This window comes from Festucalex cinctus, chromosome 7 (assembly GCF_051991245.1).
Source record: "Festucalex cinctus isolate MCC-2025b chromosome 7, RoL_Fcin_1.0, whole genome shotgun sequence".
In the NCBI taxonomy this organism is placed as follows: Eukaryota; Metazoa; Chordata; class Actinopteri; order Syngnathiformes; family Syngnathidae; genus Festucalex; species Festucalex cinctus.
The window spans coordinates 20,600,059-20,621,313 of record NC_135417.1 but is presented as its reverse complement, the minus strand read 5'-3'; the positions used below and the strand labels follow the sequence as shown (position 1 = coordinate 20,621,313).

The following is a 21,255-nucleotide window of genomic DNA, read 5'->3' as shown; positions in this document are numbered from 1 at the left end:
AAAAAAGTCCTTGTAGTATTTCATCGTTATTGTTTGTGACATAAAAGGCACCTAAAACAATCAACTCCACATAATTAATTTCACCCCCGTCTTTTAAATACAATGTCACCTGATAGAATCCTGTTTGGCTCTCAGCCTGAATGGGGTGCGGCACTTTGACATTTCTGTGGTGTCAATTCAACAAATAAGTCAAAAAACACTGAATTGTATGCGAAAAGAGCAAGTAACAAAAGGTTCAGTTTAACCGATTTATTTAGCAATCAAACAGAAAAACTACCCTACTGTCAACCTGACCTTTCCTTTGCAATCAACAATGTCATTTTCCCACTCCATGCTGTGCCTGCCACTGGTCACTGCCAAATCTGAGTAAAAGTGACTCTCACATGTACAAGCAAGTACAGCAGTGGTAATTGAAACCTCAAACCATGATCTCAGTGGGCTGTGAAAGAGGATCAAATGTCACATTCAAATCTTTAAGTCCTTGGCTGAAACATACCCGTCTTTTTACAACCTTGAAGAATTTCAGTTTTGATCTTGACCACATAAAAATTATACTCCATGACACTGCACTCTTGGGATGCTGTCACACTGTCACAATTCATCCTCAATCAGCGGCAGATGTATTTGAATAAACACATGCTGTCTAAGTGTTTAAGTCCACCTGGAAGGTGGAAGGTTACCGCAACAGTTTGGTCAGCGTTTACAGGGCAAGATTTAGCCATGGTACAAACATGCTTAGAAAATGAAAACAATAAAATGCAAATGCTGTCATATCTGGTCTTTTTTTCTCTCTCCCCCAAATGGAGATCCATACCATAACTATGTTTGCTTATTCTGGGCCAACCACTGCACTGAATAAATACAGTATGCAAGAAGAATTATGATATTTTCTTAATTTACGTACAAATGTAGTTATTCAGTGTGAAATCGGGGTCTTTTTAATTGAACAAAAGATGGTATACTCGCAGGAAGCCATGATTCTTTTGTATGAATGTTAACAGGTTTATTGTCCTTTCTGTAACCTAATGGAGGTTACATGGAGAATGGAGATAATGGAGGCAATATTAGATTATTAAATTGCTTAGACAGCGGAACTAAGATACATTATAGTAATAATAATAAGTAAAAATAAAAATAAAACAAAATATTGGACAATTTGAGTGAAATGGTTACTTTTATGACCGGGCTCATGCTTTTACGCCATCAAAATAAAATGTTCCCAATGTCTTGCTATGAACTGACTAAAAAATGCTATATAAGACAATTTTCTTAATTAAGGCCATGGATGGATATAGACAGGCAGATCTCGGAAGATTATTTTATTTTATTAAGTAGCACTGACTTCTATTTGTAAAGCCACGCCCATTGTTACACTTCGGACCAATCAAAGACCTCAACGTTTATGTGCGCATGCGCAATACGAACGCGCGGGACAATCCCGGAACACAAACAATACGAGAGTGACATTTGGGAAAGCTCCACTGTTTGAAACGAATGAGCGGAATACTACTTCACATATAAACACAAGTAAAGGTTTGTTCATGATTTAGTGCAGTTCGAACTTCCGCTTGATCTTTTTGACAGCCAAACATGTTTTCAGCTTAGTTTTACGATGACTGAAGTCAAGTAAAGGAACGTACGGCACTGTAAAAATTACGGACATAACCAAACAAATTTATCTTTCTCTAAAGCGCGTTCATGACTTATTAATTATTGTGGGGTTTCACTCTAAACGCATAACAGTAATTGCTTATTAAACCCGAATTTACTGCAACATTATTTTGCGTCATTTCTGTGTTCTAACTCCCTATTGCATTTTATTTTCATTTTATGTATGTATGTATTTATTTATTTATTTTTTATTAAAGGTGAGAGTGAGGAGCAGCATGGCAGATGATTTCAGCCAATCCCTCACCCCTCCAGTCTCCCCAACAGATGGTCTGTGTGAGCTTTCCCCAGACAGACCACCATGGTTCTGCTGCACTGAAGCTAAGGAGGATCCAACTGGAGAACTCTCAAGTGAGGGGTACACTGCTAGAGGTTCACTGAAAAGGTAAAACGTTTTAATTTAAAAGTGTTTCGCATGGAATAACAGAATATTAAATCATAATAACATTAAATGGATCCTCTACGCAGGCTGCTGCTGTGTCTCGATCCAGCCCCTGCAGAATATGAGAATGACACAGTGGAGATCTTTGGTTTAACCTGGGTTACAGAGACAGCATTGGTTGAGTCAACAAAGCTACTCTTTGGCTTACTAAGGTAAAATTTCAAAATCAAAGAAAAGGATACAAAATAGGCAGAAAAAAGGACTTAATGGGCAACGACACTAAAAAATAGTAAAAGCAATAAAATAATGAATCAGTAGAAGGCACAGAAAAATAATTATAATTTTCTGTACAGTTTGCTTTGTCTTTATGAGGATCGCAGGTGATTTGGTACACCCTGGACTGCTCAACAGTAATTTATAATTAACATAAAACTCTCAATCCAGCTTTATTAATATACTTTTTGTGTCTTAAATTTCAGGCAAACGATCTACAGGCTTGAGACCATGGCACAGCAGATCTCACATGACTTTGGTAAGCATGATTTGATATCTATCCCGCCGTGTGTCTAATGTTTTGGCTTTTAGTAAATATGGAAACATTTTTTCTCAGTAGACTATTATTAATAGCCATACTGTAAACAGCATGGTATTTATTTAGAAGAAACTTACTTCATTTGCAATTTTTTTATGAACCAAAGTGGAAAACTAAAGGTTCTATTAGGTTGATTAAACATTGGTTCCATTAAGACGATGCAGTCCATGTCAAAACATGTCGTGTGTCTCTTAGGTCAAAAAGGCAACCTTCACTATGAGGCCTCTGAGCTCAGACAGCAGTGTGTCTCATTTCTACAATATGTTAAAGTCTTTCTACACAGGTAATCTTTATAACACAAAACCATTGGCAGGATTTCTGTGTAACGTTTTTGTAATCTATTTGACTTTATTTACTCAGATACCTGAAGATTTCTTGCAACCTCGATGCACATCCATCCCACCCTTATGAGGAGCTGGAGGGTCAGTTTCCATCTGTTCTGGTGGAGGAGTTGTTTGGCATCATTCTCCTCATTGGACGTCTTAAAGACCTGCCCGTCAATATTCAGAATGCTTTCACAATACAGAATCCTGGAAAGGTGCACTTGATGGTTTGGGTTTGCATAATGGAAACTTGGAGTTACTTTGTTATTGTAGGGCACATCTGTGAATAAATGTAGTAATTGTAGTTGCTTTAGATGTTATGACTAAAAAAAATATATATCTATCAATATGAAAAATAAAATTAATGATTTATGAAAAAAGTTGATGAACAGCACACAAGCAAACACACACAAGTTTTTCAAGTCCAAAGGTTTGATGGTGTTCTATCTTGCTGGTAAGATATTCTGTGTTGTTTCCGTAGATTTTCCCTCCCTCCTGGCATTTGTTGCATCTTCACCTTGACATCCACTGGTCAGTCTTGGAGATCCTCCACTTGTTTGGCCACAAGATGCAAGGTACAATATGTTTGCATACTTTGAAAAACAGTAGCTTACTATGACTGAGTAAAAGACAAAAGGGGAAGTCAACCTTAAACATTTCTTGACTGTTTGATGTGACCTCACTAGTCTAAACATGACATTCTAATTAATATTACATTTGTGGAATTTGAGTTCTGCAGCAAAATCCAGCCAATTGTACCCATCTCAGGGGCCGGCCATTTTGCCACTTGTTGTCGACTAACAATGACATCACAATTGCTCAGGGCTAAGACAACGACCAATCACAGCTCACCTTTTTTCTGAAGCGGAGATGTCATTGGTTGTTACCTGAGACCGAAGCACCTGGGATGTCATTTTCACTCGACAGCAAGTGGCAAAACGTCCACCTTCTGATACTGCTAAAAACTGGATTTTGCTGCTTAACTCATATTCCACTAAGGCAATATTAACCAGAATACCACATTTAGACTAGTGGGGCTGCATAGAACACATTATTGTGAATGTTTTTTTTTTCTCTCTCTCTCTCTCTCTCTCAAGGGCGGTGACTTGCCCTTTAAAGATTTTATCTGATTTCATTGCCACACATTAACAATATATAGGACAAGCACTTTTTAGACAGGGTAATGTGAAAGCGTTTAATATATATACAAAAGTATAGTTTCTCTTTTCTTGGTGATTTGCATAGAGGTTGATGGTGATGTGTAGTAAAGCTAGCAGAACAGGCATATACTTTTCTGACCTTTATACACGGTCCTAACCATTTTCTGTCCTCTTCTGCCCAGGTCAGGTGGTGTATGCACATCAGTTTGTGAACCTGACGGGAGAGAACTTGACTGACACCAGTTTGTTTGAGGAGCACCTGTGCAACCTCCTGTGTGACCTTACAGGCCTGGCCATGGGCAAATACAGCAAGGTGGATGTTAAGTAACGCGGCACTATATGCTAGTTTTGAGGTTTACCAGTGGGGTTTCTGGCTTGTAATGATCAGGATGTAGCTAAAGTGCATTATAGTTGTATTTTTGTTATCAAGAAGCTATAGCACGCACTTTCATTAAAATGTATTCCATGATAAAAGCCGAGAAGATATCAACTCCTTGCTAATACTGTCGTTGATATTTATTCAGTACACTACTAAAATTTGAAAAATTCACACGAGAAGGGAATGCTTTGCATATCTGCTCATACAAAAAATTTATACAGAACTAGAGTGTCAATTTGATGCCCGCTGTTAGGTGATATTATTTCTAGCTGGAGAAAAATCATTTTGCTCCGTGTGCTTGCTGCTGGGATAGCCATGTAACGTTTGCACAACTCCGTTCATCGGTAATCATATCCTTTCTTCCAAAAACCTACAAAAAAAAATTAATGAACCTCCACAATGCATTTCCTATAAAAAAATTGAGGCTTGCTTCTCCCAAAACAAAAAATGATATCACAAAAAAGTTTGCAAATGGCGCCGAATAGCAATTATTTGGGGGAAATATGTTTTAAACCCCAGCGTACTGCATTTATTCATTTTTTTAGGTGAGGCCTACGGAGGTTCTTAGCAGTCATCATTATTTCTGCTCGTGCACCAAAGAACTGTGGATCCTGGTCATTCACCTTTTGCAATATAGGAATAAAACGCTACACTCACAGGTGATGTAGATGCAAACGTGTGCATATTTGCAAAAATGAGATGTATATTCATGAGCTTGTCCCTCTTATTTCTTAGTCTTTTTGGAGCTATATGAACACATTGCTGAGGCCTCTAGTATCAGGGCAACCTGCAGCAGAACAGTTCAGTGGCCTCCCGACGCACTGCAAGGACCCTCTAGGATTCACATGGTGGCTGCTCACTCATCTAGCAATGTTAGGCCAGTACAGTCAAAATGGCGTCATACAATATGAGGTAAGTGGCAAGACATCACAATGTTCAAACATTTACGTAACTTCACTCACTGGCATTTCACAATTTGATATGATTCAATACAAAAAAAGATTTAAATGCAAACTTTTCGTTGACACTCTCAAAGATATAAATTTAAAAAGCATATGTATTTTATTGATGTTTGTGGTTGTTTAGAACTTCACTGTATCCTATTGGTTATGAGAACATAGCCAAATAAATTGGCCATCCTTGTATAATGTTTGATAGATAGTTTTGAATGACATAATTTGTAAAAGTGTGTCAAAGTGTCAGTGGTAATTAGAGGTGGGAATCTTGGGGCACCTCACGATTCGATTGCGATTACGATTCAGAGGCTACGATTCGATTATAAAACGATTATTGATTTCCCCCCAGGCAGCAGAAAAAAAACAATGTATTTTGGTGCTTTTAATGTTTCGTACATTAGTTACAAAAATAGTACAAAAGTCCTCTCAGGCCTAAATAAACTACTATTTCAGTATCAAGTTAACAGTTCAAAACAGTAAATAAAATACTCAAGTCCTCATTCTGTAACAACAGCTTTTAAGTATATTCAGTCTTCAACAGAATAAAACATAGCATTGAGCAAAAATATATTATTTTTATCCACTCAAAAGTGCACTGAGATATAAATGAAAGACAATGTGAACTACTACTTCAATACAAATGCCTAAAAAAAAAAAAAAAAGTGCTTTCCTGCTTTTTAAGTTGTGTAAAGATGAACATGTAAACATTAAAGTTTCTCAGAGGTACAAAAAAAAAAACCTCAAGTGCTTTTCTGCTTTTTAACTTGTGTAAACATGAACGTGTAAACATTAAAGGGATCGTTCGGCTTTTTTAACATGAATCTCAATTTGATCCTCACCTCCCGTGTGTGCGATCAGCACTGACTTCTTTCTGACAGCGTTCGGTGACACGCGTTCATGTTCGACGTTGGACGAGAGGAAAATAGTCCAGCAAGCTGGCTGGGGTCTCGGAAATAAAGCCTTTTTCTTCTAAAAACTATTTGTTTTCAAAAGCGTGATACATTTCCACCACAATACTCTTTTCTGAATAAAGTCAGACGCCATTACCGCCAGCCACTACTTTTCTGTTCGTTCGTTCGTATCACTGCGCGGCGCCCTGTAGAACGCTAACCGACGCACTGCAGCCAGCTAGCTGATACTTCCGCCTGAAGTTGTTTGCCTTTTCGGAGCAGGTCTGATCTGACGAAGAGGTGGGTTGGTCAGCTCAGCCATGCTTGTTGTTGTTTTGAATGTCGAGGCGTGAGTTGTGGACGTGTACTCTCGGTCCGTCCCATTAAGCGTCCCGAAGACCGCGCGCGCTACTGCGTTTCAGTTCCGCGTACTTTCCGCTCCGGTCCACTTTTAGTTTCGGTTCCCTTGGCATATTTATATAATCGGAATTTGGACTTTTGTGAATCGTTCTCGATTGTTCCACGGCCGAATCGTGAATAATCTAAGAATCGGAAATTTTGCACACCTCTAGTGGTAATTGAATCATCATTTAAGTGTATATTTTTTTACGACTGTACATTTAACAATTCATACTAACTCTTTCATCCATACCTGCAGACATCCCTAGATGACAATTGGACATTTGTGGAAGAGTTGCTTAAGTTGACTTGTAAGCCCCAGGTCAGCATCTTTTTCTCACTTGTCAAACATAATGAAATCAGGAAAAGAAAAAACAAAAAAAAGGCCATGTTGATTACAGCACCAGTTTGCATTGTATGTGTATTTGTTTGTATAATCATAGGGAGGTCTAGGAGAGGAGCAGGTCAGAATGCATGTGCACTGTTGTCTCTCTCTGTGTCTGCTGTGGAAACCCAGTACCAGTGCCGTTTCCACACTCTGGGACTACTACAGTAAAAACCTGGTGAGGTCAAATACTTTAGTCAAGTACTTTACATCCATAGTGATGTTAAGTAGTAATCTATTGAATTTCCTCATATAATAAGTGTCTGTGGTGTTTATTAGCAACTTCAGAGAAAACTCGGGCTCCACAAAGGCTTTGGTGTGCTTTTCAGGGTGGTTGGCTTAATTTGTACTAATGCAACATTATTTTTTAGGTTTTGCTGCCCATATTTTGGCAGCACATTTTCTTTAAACTCCAATGATATCTATTGCAATAAACGGTTAAATGCCATTTTAGTTTTTTCTCTATTCATTGGAAGGGGTTAATCAAAACAAGGAAAAAGCAAGGTTTCTATTTTAGGTATGCTATTCAGTGAATAGGACAACACACCAAGCTATTATCTGTTAAGGCCCTCATTTTAAAAAATACATCTCTATTTTTTGGCTTTTGCCTCTGCATGAGACTCAGCATTGTTTCACTGTTTGATGGTGTCTGCTGTATTTTCTGTTATTAATTTATTGCTTCTGATTTTATTTACTTATTCACTTACCTATTTTTTTCTCTTATTAATTTTATATTCATTTTAAGCACTTTATATACATCAATGGTTGTTTTAACGTACTTTATAAATACAGTTGAGTTGAGACACATGGAAAACAGAAAACTATTTTGACTGACTTGGTAATAGAACAAACCTACATATGCCATATTCAAAAGGAATTCTCTACTACAGTGTTCCCCTGTATATTCATGAATCAGTACTTGTGAATTCACCTAGTTGCTGATTGTTTCGGAACCCTCCTCCTCCATTGTTTGCTGAAAAACTCGCATATTCACTGTGCTCAGGCCAAAGCCTCGTCTAATGAACAGAAGTTGTTCATTTGTGCCATCTTGTTGAGGGGTGGCGCTTCCGTCATACAGGCAACAACCTTTCTAATCGAAAAGTGGTGCTTTGACACCATCTGTGGCAGCTATAGGCAATTATAAATGTTCTGTTCCTGTCTTTTTTTTTGTTTCTGTACACCGTTTGCCCTACATAAATGCTTATAATTTCATTCTGTCTCTGTAATTCAGGGTGCCTCATTCACTGTACCATGGCTTGGTTTGAGCGGCCTGGGCACTTTGTGCAAGACACCCCTGTCTCTTTTGGAGCAGGTACGCACCTACTGTGAGCCCTCTCCTCTCCGCTCCCCAGGACACACCCAACTGTACCGTTCAGCCAGTTCATTCCACATCTTTCTGCGAGTGCTGGCGCTGTGCCTGTCTCAGGACAGCGGGGGAGTACCGCAGAGACAGATCAAAGGAAGGTAAAAGCTTGACTGTTGACATGAAACCAAATCAAATGACACACATGCAACATTCTGCTCAATACAATAATTGCCATTACTATGCTTTTTTTGTGTTAATGGGAAAATCCCATCTTGCATGAAGCTTTTTGAAATGTACTTGTGTCCCAGTCAGCCACCTGCTCTTCATCACAGAAAAACAAATAGAACAGCACCTGCTTTTTTCTAGAATTGTGGTGTGTTTTCAGAGTGTCCCCTTGTAGGTCGTCGGCACACTGCTTGTGTCATGAGAAATCATCGGGTGCTGTGGGAAATGATCCAATTTGACTCTGTTAATTTGTCAAAAAAAAAATCTTAATTTATTAAGTCTACATTTAGTCTATTTTGTTCCTTACCTTATATGCCAGCGATATATATAGTGACAGTCTTTGGATCATCATATACTGTATCACATACAGGCTGGGTCCCAAAATGAGACAGCCATAGATAAGTCCGACTAATGACTTCCCTCTGTCTGGAATGTGCTCAGTAGCATTGCAGACATGGGGGCTAATTAGCTAACGAGCGTAGCGGTTAATTCGCCTTAGCAAAGCTGCGGTGGTTTCCAACATGGATAGCGAGGGGGGCTTGTGTGGTAGACTGGAACATAGCCAGATACCCCCAACCCCACCCCTCTTCCGTTCCCTCAACCAAGGCTATCACTCCTTCCTCCTCCTCCTCAGCAGGCTCTACTGTATTCCTACAATATTTGGGTAATCCTGGCTGGCCTAGGGAGACATCCCTGATGGCCACGTTAATGCGAGACACTTTAGCCGTGTTGAGCTCCAGAACCAGAAATTTGGAACATCTGCTTGACTGCGGGGAAAACATGGTCTCAAATAAACAAATCGAACAGGGGAGAATGGTAAAAATCCCCAGTGTGTCATTGATATCCATTTTAGATGCCAGACGGTCATCTTTTGAAATATCTGGCTAATCAGTGCGCTAATCTTTTGTTATATTCTATATGCAGCATACAACCTCAGCTTCATTTCGGTCGGTTTGTATGCTTTATGGATTTAGTTTATTAATTTATCTAATGCCTAGATAAGTTAAGTGTGGAATAAGTGCAGTCCACATGTTTATATATCACTGTTTTATTAAACATATAGTTGAAGTGTTAAGGCCAAGCAATTAGATTATTGTTCAAAATCATCCAGCCCAACTTTGACAGTAGTTTGTCTCAGTACTTGTCACTGTTGGTGTTTTGACCCGCGCGGCATCACGATTCCCCTGCGCAGGCTGGCATGTCTGTTTGTCTGTGGTTTGGGGAGGTGGCGGGGAAATGGGCTCTTTTTTTTCTTTTTTTCTTTTTTTTTCTTACAGGTGAGCAGAATGCGAACTGGAAGTGAGGCGGGTGTATGTTTGTGTGTATTTGTATTGATCCTTTTTTGGTGTTGTTGTAAATTGGTTTGGCTGTAGAGAGGGACCAAGCGCCTACTGCTGTGTGTCTGAGTGTCTCTGACATTTAACATGATCTTTAAAGGCATTTCTCCACAGTGCCCCCAGGATCTAACAGAATGCTGGGCGTTTCGCTATTCTTATTCCGTCTCCCACTTCAACCCCCCCACCCCGCCTCAGCACCCCGACGCGCACACACGCACGCACACGCATGGCTGGCCAAATTTTCCCCTTGGTGCTGTTAGTGGGGTGGAGGCAGGTGGTAGAGAGCATCATGGGAGTGGAAACTTTAGTCACTGCAGACTAAAAACTGGATGTTACCTCTTAAGTGATTCTAATTGGAAAAAAAAATGTTTTTGTGCACTAATTTCTTTAAACTATCTAATAATTATGCCTTATAAATAAGCACACTTTTAAACAAAAATGTTCATTGTTTTCTCGTCCTATCACTTGCGTTGTTGTCCTTTTTCAGGATTTGCTCCAAGTTCTCCTCAAAGAAGATGAAGGAGCTGACGGAGGCCGGCCTCATGAACTTCCTGCTTCTGTTTCTAGTGGTTGCCAGGAAGATGGAGGTGGAAGATGTTGCCAGTAAAATCTGTGAGCTGCTGGCCTTCTTGCCATCTGACTGCCCGCCAGGACACCGCACGTTGGTGTGGAGGGGACAGCTGGCACTGGTGTTGTTATTTCAGGTATGTTTGATCATCCAGAAAGTGTAAGACTAATTTTGAAGTCCAGGATATTTGACATATGTGTTTTTTTGGTCTAGGAGAGGGGTTTGGATCTTGGCCCCCTAGCTAGTGGGCTGGCCACATCTTTCAACGATACCGCTAAGGAGTTCTACAACAAAACTACCGAGATGTCTCGTAAACTTGCCCTCTGGCGGCCTCTTGGATCATACTTGGAGGGGGTGGCTGAAGTGTTTGAAACAAGCCGCCAGCTCAACCTATCAGAGGAAAAACTTCTCAGTGAAGGTTTTGATTGGTTGCTGCGGGCCTGCCGTCAGTCTGAACTAAACTCGGTACTTGGCTTTCTGCAGACTGTCCTCGCCCAGCTCAGGTGAGAGAGTAATCATCTCCCTTTCCCAACCTCTCTTTTTTTTTTGTCCCACTGATTACTATTCTCTCACATAAGTCCCTTTGCACACTCACTTTCTGTGTAAATTGCATGGTTAAGTCTGCCTGAAAATCTACCCACTTTTGAGGCCAAGTGTCGGCAGAAAGTTGGAAATTTTGCCATAAGGCGGTCATGTGTTAACAGTTGCATATGTCTGTTTATTTCACAATGATGCAATTTACACAATGTTGAAACACTGTTTCAAAACTAGAAAAAAAAACTAGAATGCTCTTTCTTAGGTGCGTAACAGTATCTTACTGTGAGGACGTTATTGACTTCAGGCACTAAAATGTATCATTACGGTTTTACCAAGTCACAGCTTACATTGGCGTAAAACCAATGCTGCTTGTCGTTTTTCTCAGTCGAGTGCCTGTGTGTGTGTGCTGCAAGTTGCTGTCTGAGACTCGGGCAGTGTGCATCAAAGCACAGACGAACGGGAGCACCATTGGTTATATATTGACAGATGTCAATTTATTGATGATGGTGCGCTATAATTGGCCTGATTAACTCATTTGCTCCCCAAAACGTATAAATACTATTTTAAATGTTTTATGTGTCCCAAAGACATGTTTTTTTGTTTTTATTTTGTTTGTTTTTTTGATGCTAGAGTATACAGAAGGCTTTGGTGCAGCCTCTCAACTGCAGAGAACGGGTGAAGCAATGGTATTAATTACAAAAACGGCCAGCAGGTGGCAGCAGAGTATAAGAGATCAACCAGGGCCATGTTAAAACAATCAAAACAGATTCAAACAATTCAAAACAGATTTGCGAATAATGATGAAACTTAGCTCTTAGCTTCTAATACTAATTGCTGCAAAACGGAAACAGATAGAACTATACTTCTTTCCTGATGAAAGAAGAGACTCTAATCTTTCTTTTGGTAGGTTCAATGTTTTTATAGCAATAGAACACAATATTCTATGGGTCTTGCAAAAGCTGTCAAAATCCAGTGAAACAGCCAAGAGCGAAGGTGGTTGCTTCAGTGAAAATGGCTGGGAGTGAATGAGTTAATTGGCCCACTGAAAAATCGGTTGGGCTCTAGTATCAATTTGTCATGGAGGAAATTTCAAAGCAACTATAGTTAACACAGAAGTAGGGGTGTGCTCAAAAAATCGATACGGCAATATATCAGTGCGGGCCTCATTACAATACACGTATCGATACGCAGGCGTCAGAATCGATATTGCTAGTTAACTTTAAATAGGCAGTTAACGTTTGCCTTTGCAGGTTGCATTGCACCTCAAAAATAAAAACCAGCAGCGTCTTTGAAGTTAATTTCCTTCAATTCATGCAAAAATAGCTCACCAGTGATTGGACACTGTGTCTTACTAAGAAAAATGAAAGCAGAGGAAGAATATCAACATTTATTTACTTATAAACTTAACATGGCACATGTGTCTTAAAGTACCAATTTTCCTATATTTTGTTAAAAAATAAATAACTAAATAAATAAAATGTCTTACGTGGGATACATATGTATCGTATCGTGGCCCCTGTATCGTGATACGTATCGTATCGTGAGGTTGGCGGCAATACCCAGCCCTACACAGAAGTCTCTGTATGGGTCTCAGGAAGCCAAATAACCTGCAAGTCCCTCTCACCAATGGAGTCCTGAATAATGTTGCAGGCCCATGGGACTCTATCGGGATCATGGGAACAGCAGCGCTGCGCTTGACATGTTTGAGATGCAGCTAGTCTGAAGGTCATGAAGGCAGGATCACCTATAGGACGCGAGCTTTAGTTACATTTTGGGACTCAGGTGGAGGTGAGGTCCACAAGTGAAATGTAGCACAGGTAAAACTAGATGATTGATGGTATTAATTTACAGCCTGGTTTTGAGTTACAATTGTGCTTGAAAGTTTACAATGAGCACAACTGTAAATCTGCAAAAACTTAAGGTCGCTTAATTAATAATACACAGCACATTTCTACTTATGTCAACTTCAACCTCTGAAAATATGAAATTGCCACAAATTTAAGTTTACTTACTCTAAGGGTATGTAAACGTTCAATCACAACTGTATGTGTAAACACAATACAATATAAATAAAGCATTGAGGTGCAGGGTACTATTACTGGGTTTGCATAATTCTTTATTTCTTTAGTGTTTACATCCCACCTTCTCCACCATGCACACACAAAGCTGTACACCTACATGCAGTACAAGTGAAATCTAACCTTGCTGTTACTCTCTTATTTCAATGTCTGGCTCCCATAGCACAAGATCTTGTTAGTGCACCTAATTCCCTAACTTTTCATCTCGCATCACAGGGTTAGGAGGGCGCACATTTGCACATTAATGGCCAAGGCAAGAGTGGAAAAGAGAAATCCCAGAGGCCCTGTCTGCTACGGGCTAGACTACGCTGACCCATTTAACTAGCAACAACAACAAAAATTAATATACATTGTGTTTTTGTTATTCCCACAAATTAAAACTAACTATTAAGCTTGACAATTCTTGGTTTATCGTGGGGGTCTCCCTGTGCTTTCCAGGTTAGATGATTAATTATTAACTGTGGTATTTTTTTTTAACTATCAAATTGAGCAGGTGCATCATTATACCTATTAAGAGCCACATGGCATCTGCACACATTAAGACGATTATTGTGCCAATGGCTGAGGAAGTGGAGCGTCCGAGTGTTCACCCTTGATGGCACTCGTACAAGAAGCCAGTCCCAAGCTTAATTCCTCCGTTTTATTCCTACCCATGTCTCTCGGCTGTGGCAAGGTGGGGGGTGGCGCTGGTTGATGAGGTGAGCTGGCAGTGGCGCAACCTGTTGGATCTGTTTTCAGCAGAACCAATTAACAGCAGTCCCCTCGGCTTAATAGAAGGCAGGCCTTCCTTTTGAGGTCATTACAACCTTTCACTTGATATATCGCCTTTTGTTGTCAGGAGAATGTGGGGCACATCTCAGACTACGTTTAGTCAGTATGCGGGTTGCGGTCAAAATTCTGCAACATTTGGGATGATCCATTTACATGCGTAAGTGGACACAGTTAAATATATACAAGGTAATTGGGGAAAACCCCGTTTTAAACGGTGACGCACGGACAACGTCATGAGTCATGACGCAAATAGACATAATTTCCACTTTTTACTTTCTACTGTCAATAAAACACATATTCATGTCACTCACCACACTAATAAAACAGTCGGTTTTCTCCGAGCTCCAAAAGTGTTCCCGTGCTGCGTCGTCTTCTGTTGATGATAGCACAGATATCCGTACGTGTTTTAAGCTCGGATCCCTGTATTGAGTCATACACGAGAGCCTCTCAAAGAACGAACTTTACTGTTTGCATCAGTCATTCAGAGTATATTATTGCAGTATTGTGAATTACTTTTAACGATGGTACCCGAGTGCGTCATCACATCATGTGACTAAACAGACCAATCCCGATAGATGATCCGCGCGACGTTCTACGCTGGCGCTACACAATGTGTCGAATTGGATAGCGCAGGAGTATAAAGAGGCCTTTAGCCAGTGGCTACATAAGATGGCCGCCGCACATACAAGTAGTTCCTGACCAAGACTCCTTGCGAATGAATAGAGCATGCGTAGAACACCAACAAAGGCGGGTTTTTAAAAACCTGAATTAGAGCATAATCGGGGTTTTGCGCTTGTTTACATAGCCTATCAATATCTGAATGTTGCCATATTCGGGTTTTGAAAGGGTTATTGACCATATGTAAGCTAGAAGTGTGACAATATATCGATATTGTGATAATTTGTCTACCAATAGATTATCAATACGCCAAGTATTGATATTTGTAGTTAATATACAGCCACTATAAAGGCTTCATTGTTCATTACTTATTGAACAATTACTTGGCAGGCCGCTAGGGGGAGCACTTCATAAGAGTGGTGGGGAAATGTACAGAAGTCTTCAGTCAAAGAAGACTCATGAGCTTACTTTTACTTGTGTAAGACATTTATCTGTCCAGCAACTGACTCAGTTTTGCATACGTTTCTATGAAAAATGTGTATTCTATCTTCAATTTTAACATTTTAAAACATATTCTGTTTCGACTTTTTGAAGCACATGATTTCTGAGGAATATTAATGTTGATTTAATTGAATTTAATATTTAAGTAATTTTATTTTGCTTTTGTAATGTTGCACGAAAAATGTGCCACACTTTATAAAATGAAACAATTGACTATGTGAGTGACTGACATGTTCCATAACAATAGTGTTTAAGAAAGACGCAAATTTGTTCACAGAAAGTTGTCTCCGTTAAGAACCCATTTGTATTTTATTTAAAAAAAAATAGTTACTATGCTATTAGTCAATCTTAGTTTGTCTAATCTTAGACAAATGTCCCTGATGATGGGAATGTTCTCTATTGCAATGCTATTAGAAACTCATAGTTTGTCTAGTCAGTGGTCACTTTGTTTTTATCATATAGGCCTTTATCCTGTCATAGAGAATTGTGCATTGCTCTAACGAGAGTGACTGAATGACACTTTTGTCTGTACGTCGAGGTTCCGGATCCTTAGCCGAGGTTTTATCTCAGCATGTCACAGTTCTGTATACTCTTCATTCAAGCTGTTCTTCCATGTGTGCATCCAGCCTTGCTGTCTCATTCCAGGTTTCTCTGTTAAATGTTTTGTTCGAGACCATCTGAATCCAGCCCTGCTCTCTGTTGTTACTTTGCGTTTATTTGGATATACTGTCAAGAGTGTCTGTTTTCCAACATCCGTGTCTTGCCTGCGGTCTTAAACTCAGAAGTCAAATCCAAAACACTAGTTGGTGTCTGCAGTGTATTTTGTGTGACAGTTTAAAGGGGTGGCTGTGAATTGTCTTCGGAGTTTGTAAAGTACATAGGTGGAAGAGAGGATTAAACGTTGTCTGTGTTGTGTTGGCACCACGTTTAGTGTATGTGTGTGTTTGCGGGTACACGTAAGGAATGTCAGTTAGCAGGATTAAGTAGGGTCTCTGACGATGCCTTGTACAATGAGGGCTGATGGGTGTGAAAGGCCCATTCCGCAGTAGTAACGAGGCTAATGAATTCAGAGTCTAATCGATTGCCTCAGCTCTCTCTGGATTAGATGCAACCTTGCTGGAAGGGAAGAAGCGAAATGTGTGTGCGTGTGCGTGCAGATGGGGATGGGATAGCGTGCGTACGAGGGAGGGGGGGTTCCTCCCCTCAACCCCTGCTTCCCCACACCCCCATCTGGGCAGTTGAGGGGGACAGGAGGATCACCTCCAGTCTAAATGAGATTACAGCTTCTTCAGCTGCTTATCTGGGCTAATGCCAGCCACTGTGGGGCTGCTCGCGAGGCTGCGGCGAGGGCCAGGGATGAGCCAGAAGAGCCAAAGTACATTGTGTGTACAGAGGATCAGCACTAGGCTCCCCCTCTACACCCATAATATCCTCCTCTCCTTCCACATCTCATCCTGCTCCACGCTGCAGTACACCACAGCCCCCAGTAATCCCCCAGGAGGGAAGAAAGAAAACACTTAAGAAGCAGTGAGAGAGGAACAGTGGAGAAACAGGATTAATATTAAAAAAAAAAAAAAAAAAAGTAAGGTTGTGGGGGGCTGTAATCTTGCACGCTAGGTTTGACTTTTGCATTGGACAGATTTGTTTATCTTTTTTCCCCAGACGGGCACATCAACACTGTGTCCAGTCAGGACTCGCCTTGACCCGGATGGCGACCAACAATGTTGTGAAAGAGCCCCACCTAGCGGTAGCAGATGCGCTCTGGGACAACTTCTTCCCCCCACTCCGCGATTTACGCCTCTCTCAGACCCCCCCGGCCCAGTTGGCAGATGCGGCTGCAGGTCAGTAACATTGTCAGGTGACTAGAAACTGAAAACCAAGCTGAGAAGAGAGTTGGGGCAAAATGAAATTTTGCTGCCTTAACCTTTTGATTTGATCGAAACATTTTGAATAAATGGATGAGGAAGGTAAATTGTGTTAGTTGATGGTCACACAAATTTCTCATGTACAAGCTGAAACATGGACACCTTGATTATTCTGAATTCATATTTCATGCCCTCAGGCTTCACTCTTCTGGCATTGGAGATGCCCGCCTCTGCCCGCCAGGACCTTCAACCAAATCCGGTTCAGTCCATCTTGCAATGCTTCGCCTGGGATGACATGATTCATCCACTTCTTGTCACGCGCTACCTGCCTCATCTGCTCCAAAACAGGTTCTACTCACTTTCACCATACCAACAATTTTGTTTTTTAACTGCCACACATTATCCAAACAACAAGCCCCACAGTGCCAGCCGATTTCGAGCATTTTCACTCATCTTTCAAGGCAAAAAGAATATTGTGGGATAAATAGGGGTGTTAAAAAAAATCGATTCGGCGATATATCGCGATACTACATCGCGCGATTCTCGAATCGATTCAATAATCGGCAGAATCGATTTTTTTAATTTTTTTTTTTTTTTTTTAGGATTCACACCTTGAGCATGGAAGAATGTTATATGAACGGCACATTAAGCCTTAATATTTTTATTTTAATGCTGTTCAAATGTGAAACAGATTGCAAACTGTTTGTGTACAGTGGCTCACGGTTATAAGCCTCAAGTTTTAGATAAATATATTCATACAAATCTTACAGTGTACATGTACAAATTTACTGATAGTATTTTCTAAATTTGAATGGAAAAAAATCGCAACAATCGACCTATAAATTCGTATCGGGATTAATCGGTATCGAATCGTGACCATTCGTATCGGGATTAATCGGTATCGAATCGAATCGTGACCTGTGAATCGTGATACGAATCGAATCGTCAGGTACTAGGCAATTCACACCCCTAGTGATAAACATGGTGGGTACCACATGAAAGACCACATTCCATTCTTTTCTTAGATTAAAAAGTATGTTTCTACCTTATTTCGTTCTTTAGTAATCACCATTTGAAAATAGGTAATTTGAGTGACATTGAGCAAAAATTGAAAAGATAAGGAGAAAACAAGTTTTTTTGTGAAAAGATACATTTTACACAACAGTGACTTTGACACAAATATTTTTTGTTTAGTGACACTCTGTGAATTAGATTTAATGTGACAAAGGCTTTGATCATTCACGTCATCCTTGAAAACGTTCCATTTCATCAGATTCGTCATGTTTCATTGTAATTCCATACACCAGCAGCCCATTGAAAAGAGATACAATGCTGCCATCTGCTGGCTATCGTTAGTGGGTGTTTTTGATTTCACAACCCATTGACCAGGCAGTGCTCCAGAAGACGTTAACCTGCCCATTGATACGAGCGTTCACGCAAGAGAAGCCGATTGCGTGCATTTTGGTTTACATGATATTTGTTATTGGGGTGAAGTTCTAGTCAACTGTAGGGTCCAAATTATGTTTCCTTGCAAACCTTTGACGCCCTTTGACCATGGATGTTATTTTCAGCGAGCTGGTGTCTTCACTCAGCGGCGATCGCAACGTCATCATGTCTGGTTTGTCACAAAGTATGTCGGTCCGGGCCTGGTTCCGATGTGTTCTACAGCAACACATTTGTGCATCTGAAAGCAGAGCAGGTAAAACCACATTCGCTCTCTCTGGTTTCATTTCTTCTCCGACTCCAGTAATAATTTTATGTGCTTGACTGATTATTGCATTTTGTGTATCATACTGCATAAAACTTCTGACTGTTGTGTCTGTTTGGTGCACCTTATTGCCATGGATGGTTACTCAGCCTTATTTCAATGTATTGGGTACTTCTGACAGTGGCCGATACCAATCAATGACACCAAAGTAACTATCAGGAACTAAATGGCATGCATGGCTGACAGAAAGTTTTTTTTTTTTTTTTTTTTTTTTTTTTTTTTTTTTTTTTTAAATAAGTGAAATGTAGCCATTTCTATCCTCTCATTTGTCAATTATACTGCAACTTCTGTAAGCATATGAATGTTTACAAGGTTTATATTAGGAATGTTCGCAATGCCATTTTTTTTTGTATAACTATGATCCCCAGACTTCAATGAACTGAGATAGCCAAATGGGCTTAAGAAATAAGATGGCCCTCGAAGTTTTCAGTCTGAAAACTTGACGTTCCTAATGGTCACGTGATGGCCACAGGCCACCGGGGCCAATGTTAATGTCGAGCCCTGTTCCTGATTGGAAATCTGGTACAAGATGGTGGCTGATACTGATATTAATGCTTACAGTGTATTATGAGTGTTTTGCTAGTTTGTTCATTTTAATTGCTAGTAACCCCGGGTTTTCACCGGATGCGGTTGCGGTGCGGTGCGTCTTGACTGCGTGCTCCGGACGGGTCAATTTTTTTTTCAATCCACACCGGCTCCGCACAGCTGCGGTCCGGCAGCTCCGTCGCCGCCCACTTCCCAACGTGTCTCGCGGGACCGCGCGCGCGCGATCATGTGGCATTTCACAACGACAAACATACAGAAAGTCTGTGCTCAACAGAGAAGCAAAAAGAGAGGTGGTCTTCTGCTATGAGATTCCATGCAGCATCCTTTTTTTGGTTGTCCTTGTAAAGTATATTAATAACGAGAGTCGGGTCAGTGCGGGTCCACTCTTTATTTCTGTCTTCCGCGTCCGGCTGCCGTTCAGTACGGCAAGCGAGACGGGCACAACAAGCAATCGCGAACATCAAACTCACAATACATTACAGTCCTTATAAAAAGGATGTGCCGTGTCATATATTATTTTGTGGTTTTCCACCTCCAATATAAACCTCTCCTCGTCCATGTTCGCTGGTGTCTAAACCGTGAATGAGCACATGGCCCGGCGACGCCCACGTCACGTTTTGCTGAAAAACTTGCGAAATAGGAGCTGGCGAGTGTTATATTCTGAAAGGTAACCGGAAATTTATTTTGAAACTGCCTCGGTCTTCCTGTCCCGCTCGATGTGTTTTGTGCTAGCTTGCCATTTGCCGGAGGCCTACCGCTGCGGCGTCCGGCAAAAATAGAAAATAGGTCTATCCTTGCGGAAGGCTTGCGGCACGCCGCAGGCCTTCCGCAGTCGACACGCAACGCACCAGCAAGCGGTGTAAACTGCACCATTCGAATGAATGGAATCTAATTGCTTGCGTCGCCGGACCGCACCGCAACCGCATCCGGTGAAAACCCGGGGTAAGTCGATTTCAGTTTTTAACTATTTAATCCATTCAATATTTTTATTTTTTTTTCGAAGAAAAAAATCAATCTATATTCATCAATATTGGCTTATATGAAATAATTACATTGTGATTAAAAAAATAATAATAATAACAATTCCAGTGGCAACATTTTCCAGTTGAATCTGTATTGATTTTGTACTTCAATTTATTTTCAAAAAGTTGTCATTTTAAATTTGCATTCTTGTTATTTTATTACAAATGACTCTTAAATTCAGAGTTAGCTCTTTGTGTTTTATTTTGGACTTAAAATGCATATGATTGTTGTGCCTTTTGTCAGAAATAAACAAAAGGTCTCTTTAAAATTATGTCATTGGTATAATACAAATTTCATGTATCCAAAGTGTATCAGTTACTTGATATCGGTATCAGTGAATATAGAGAGTTGAATAGTCATACAGGTGTTGGTCTGAAAGAAAAAAAAAAGTAATATTGAACATCCCTAGTTTTAATAATAAAATAATCTCATGTATGAACATAAAAAAAGACATTCATATCGATTCACCATGGCAACAGAGAGGAAAATATTATTGTTGTTTAATTTTCTCCTTGTAATTGGAGGTGTTAATACAGGCTTATAGTGACTTTGGAAATATATTGTGAAAAGATTATTTTTTAAAAATGTAGCGAAGCAACATTCGACAAAATTGATCCACGACCGAATGTGGAGGTTTGAAAGACTTATTATTATTTGATACACCTACTTAATATTTAGTCACATTTTAAATCGCAGCATGCAGGTGAATTGACAAACCTGACTTTTCCTTCCAATGTTTTGTTAGCCTTGTATTAGATCTGAAGTTCAAACCGTCTGTTACTTGTGTCCGACTTAGACGTCGCATTGGAGGAGCAGCTGTGTGAACTGACCCGCCAAGTGCTGATGCTTCCTGAAGTGAACGGTCTTCTGCAGAAAGCCAACCTTGGTCCCACAGCCGCCGTCACAAAACCCACCTCCGCCTTGGAGACGTTTGTAAAGGTGAGCGCACACTCATGGGCGACGCGTGCGCTCTACTGT

The 21,255-nt window shown here is 40.3% G+C and overlaps 1 protein-coding gene across 2 annotated transcripts in view; it reads left to right on the top strand.

Annotated features, from left to right (window-relative positions):
- The first annotated feature begins 1,426 nt into the window (after positions 1-1,426).
- The window catches only part of mms22l (MMS22-like, DNA repair protein), a 26,456-nt gene continuing 6,627 nt past the window's right edge, over positions 1,427-21,255 (top strand). Inside the window, exons 1-19 of one of the 2 annotated variants that reach the window (XM_077527958.1) lie at positions 1,427-1,527; positions 1,869-2,053; positions 2,137-2,262; positions 2,530-2,582; positions 2,838-2,925; positions 3,003-3,180; positions 3,447-3,540; positions 4,308-4,438; positions 5,050-5,163; positions 5,240-5,416; positions 7,009-7,071; positions 7,193-7,312; positions 8,366-8,598; positions 10,490-10,706; positions 10,784-11,073; positions 16,738-16,916; positions 17,138-17,288; positions 18,512-18,639; positions 21,074-21,216. In XM_077527958.1, the coding sequence (XP_077384084.1) occupies positions 1,887-2,053; positions 2,137-2,262; positions 2,530-2,582; positions 2,838-2,925; positions 3,003-3,180; positions 3,447-3,540; positions 4,308-4,438; positions 5,050-5,163; positions 5,240-5,416; positions 7,009-7,071; positions 7,193-7,312; positions 8,366-8,598; positions 10,490-10,706; positions 10,784-11,073; positions 16,738-16,916; positions 17,138-17,288; positions 18,512-18,639; positions 21,074-21,216 (2,652 nt within the window). In that variant the 5' untranslated portion in view covers positions 1,427-1,527; positions 1,869-1,886. Of the gene's footprint in view, positions 1,534-1,868; positions 2,054-2,136; positions 2,263-2,529; positions 2,583-2,837; positions 2,926-3,002; positions 3,181-3,446; positions 3,541-4,307; positions 4,439-5,049; positions 5,164-5,239; positions 5,417-7,008; positions 7,072-7,192; positions 7,313-8,365; positions 8,599-10,489; positions 10,707-10,783; positions 11,074-16,737; positions 16,917-17,137; positions 17,289-18,511; positions 18,640-21,073; positions 21,217-21,255 lie in introns of both variants that reach the window. The other variant, XM_077527957.1, reaches the window with a different exon arrangement.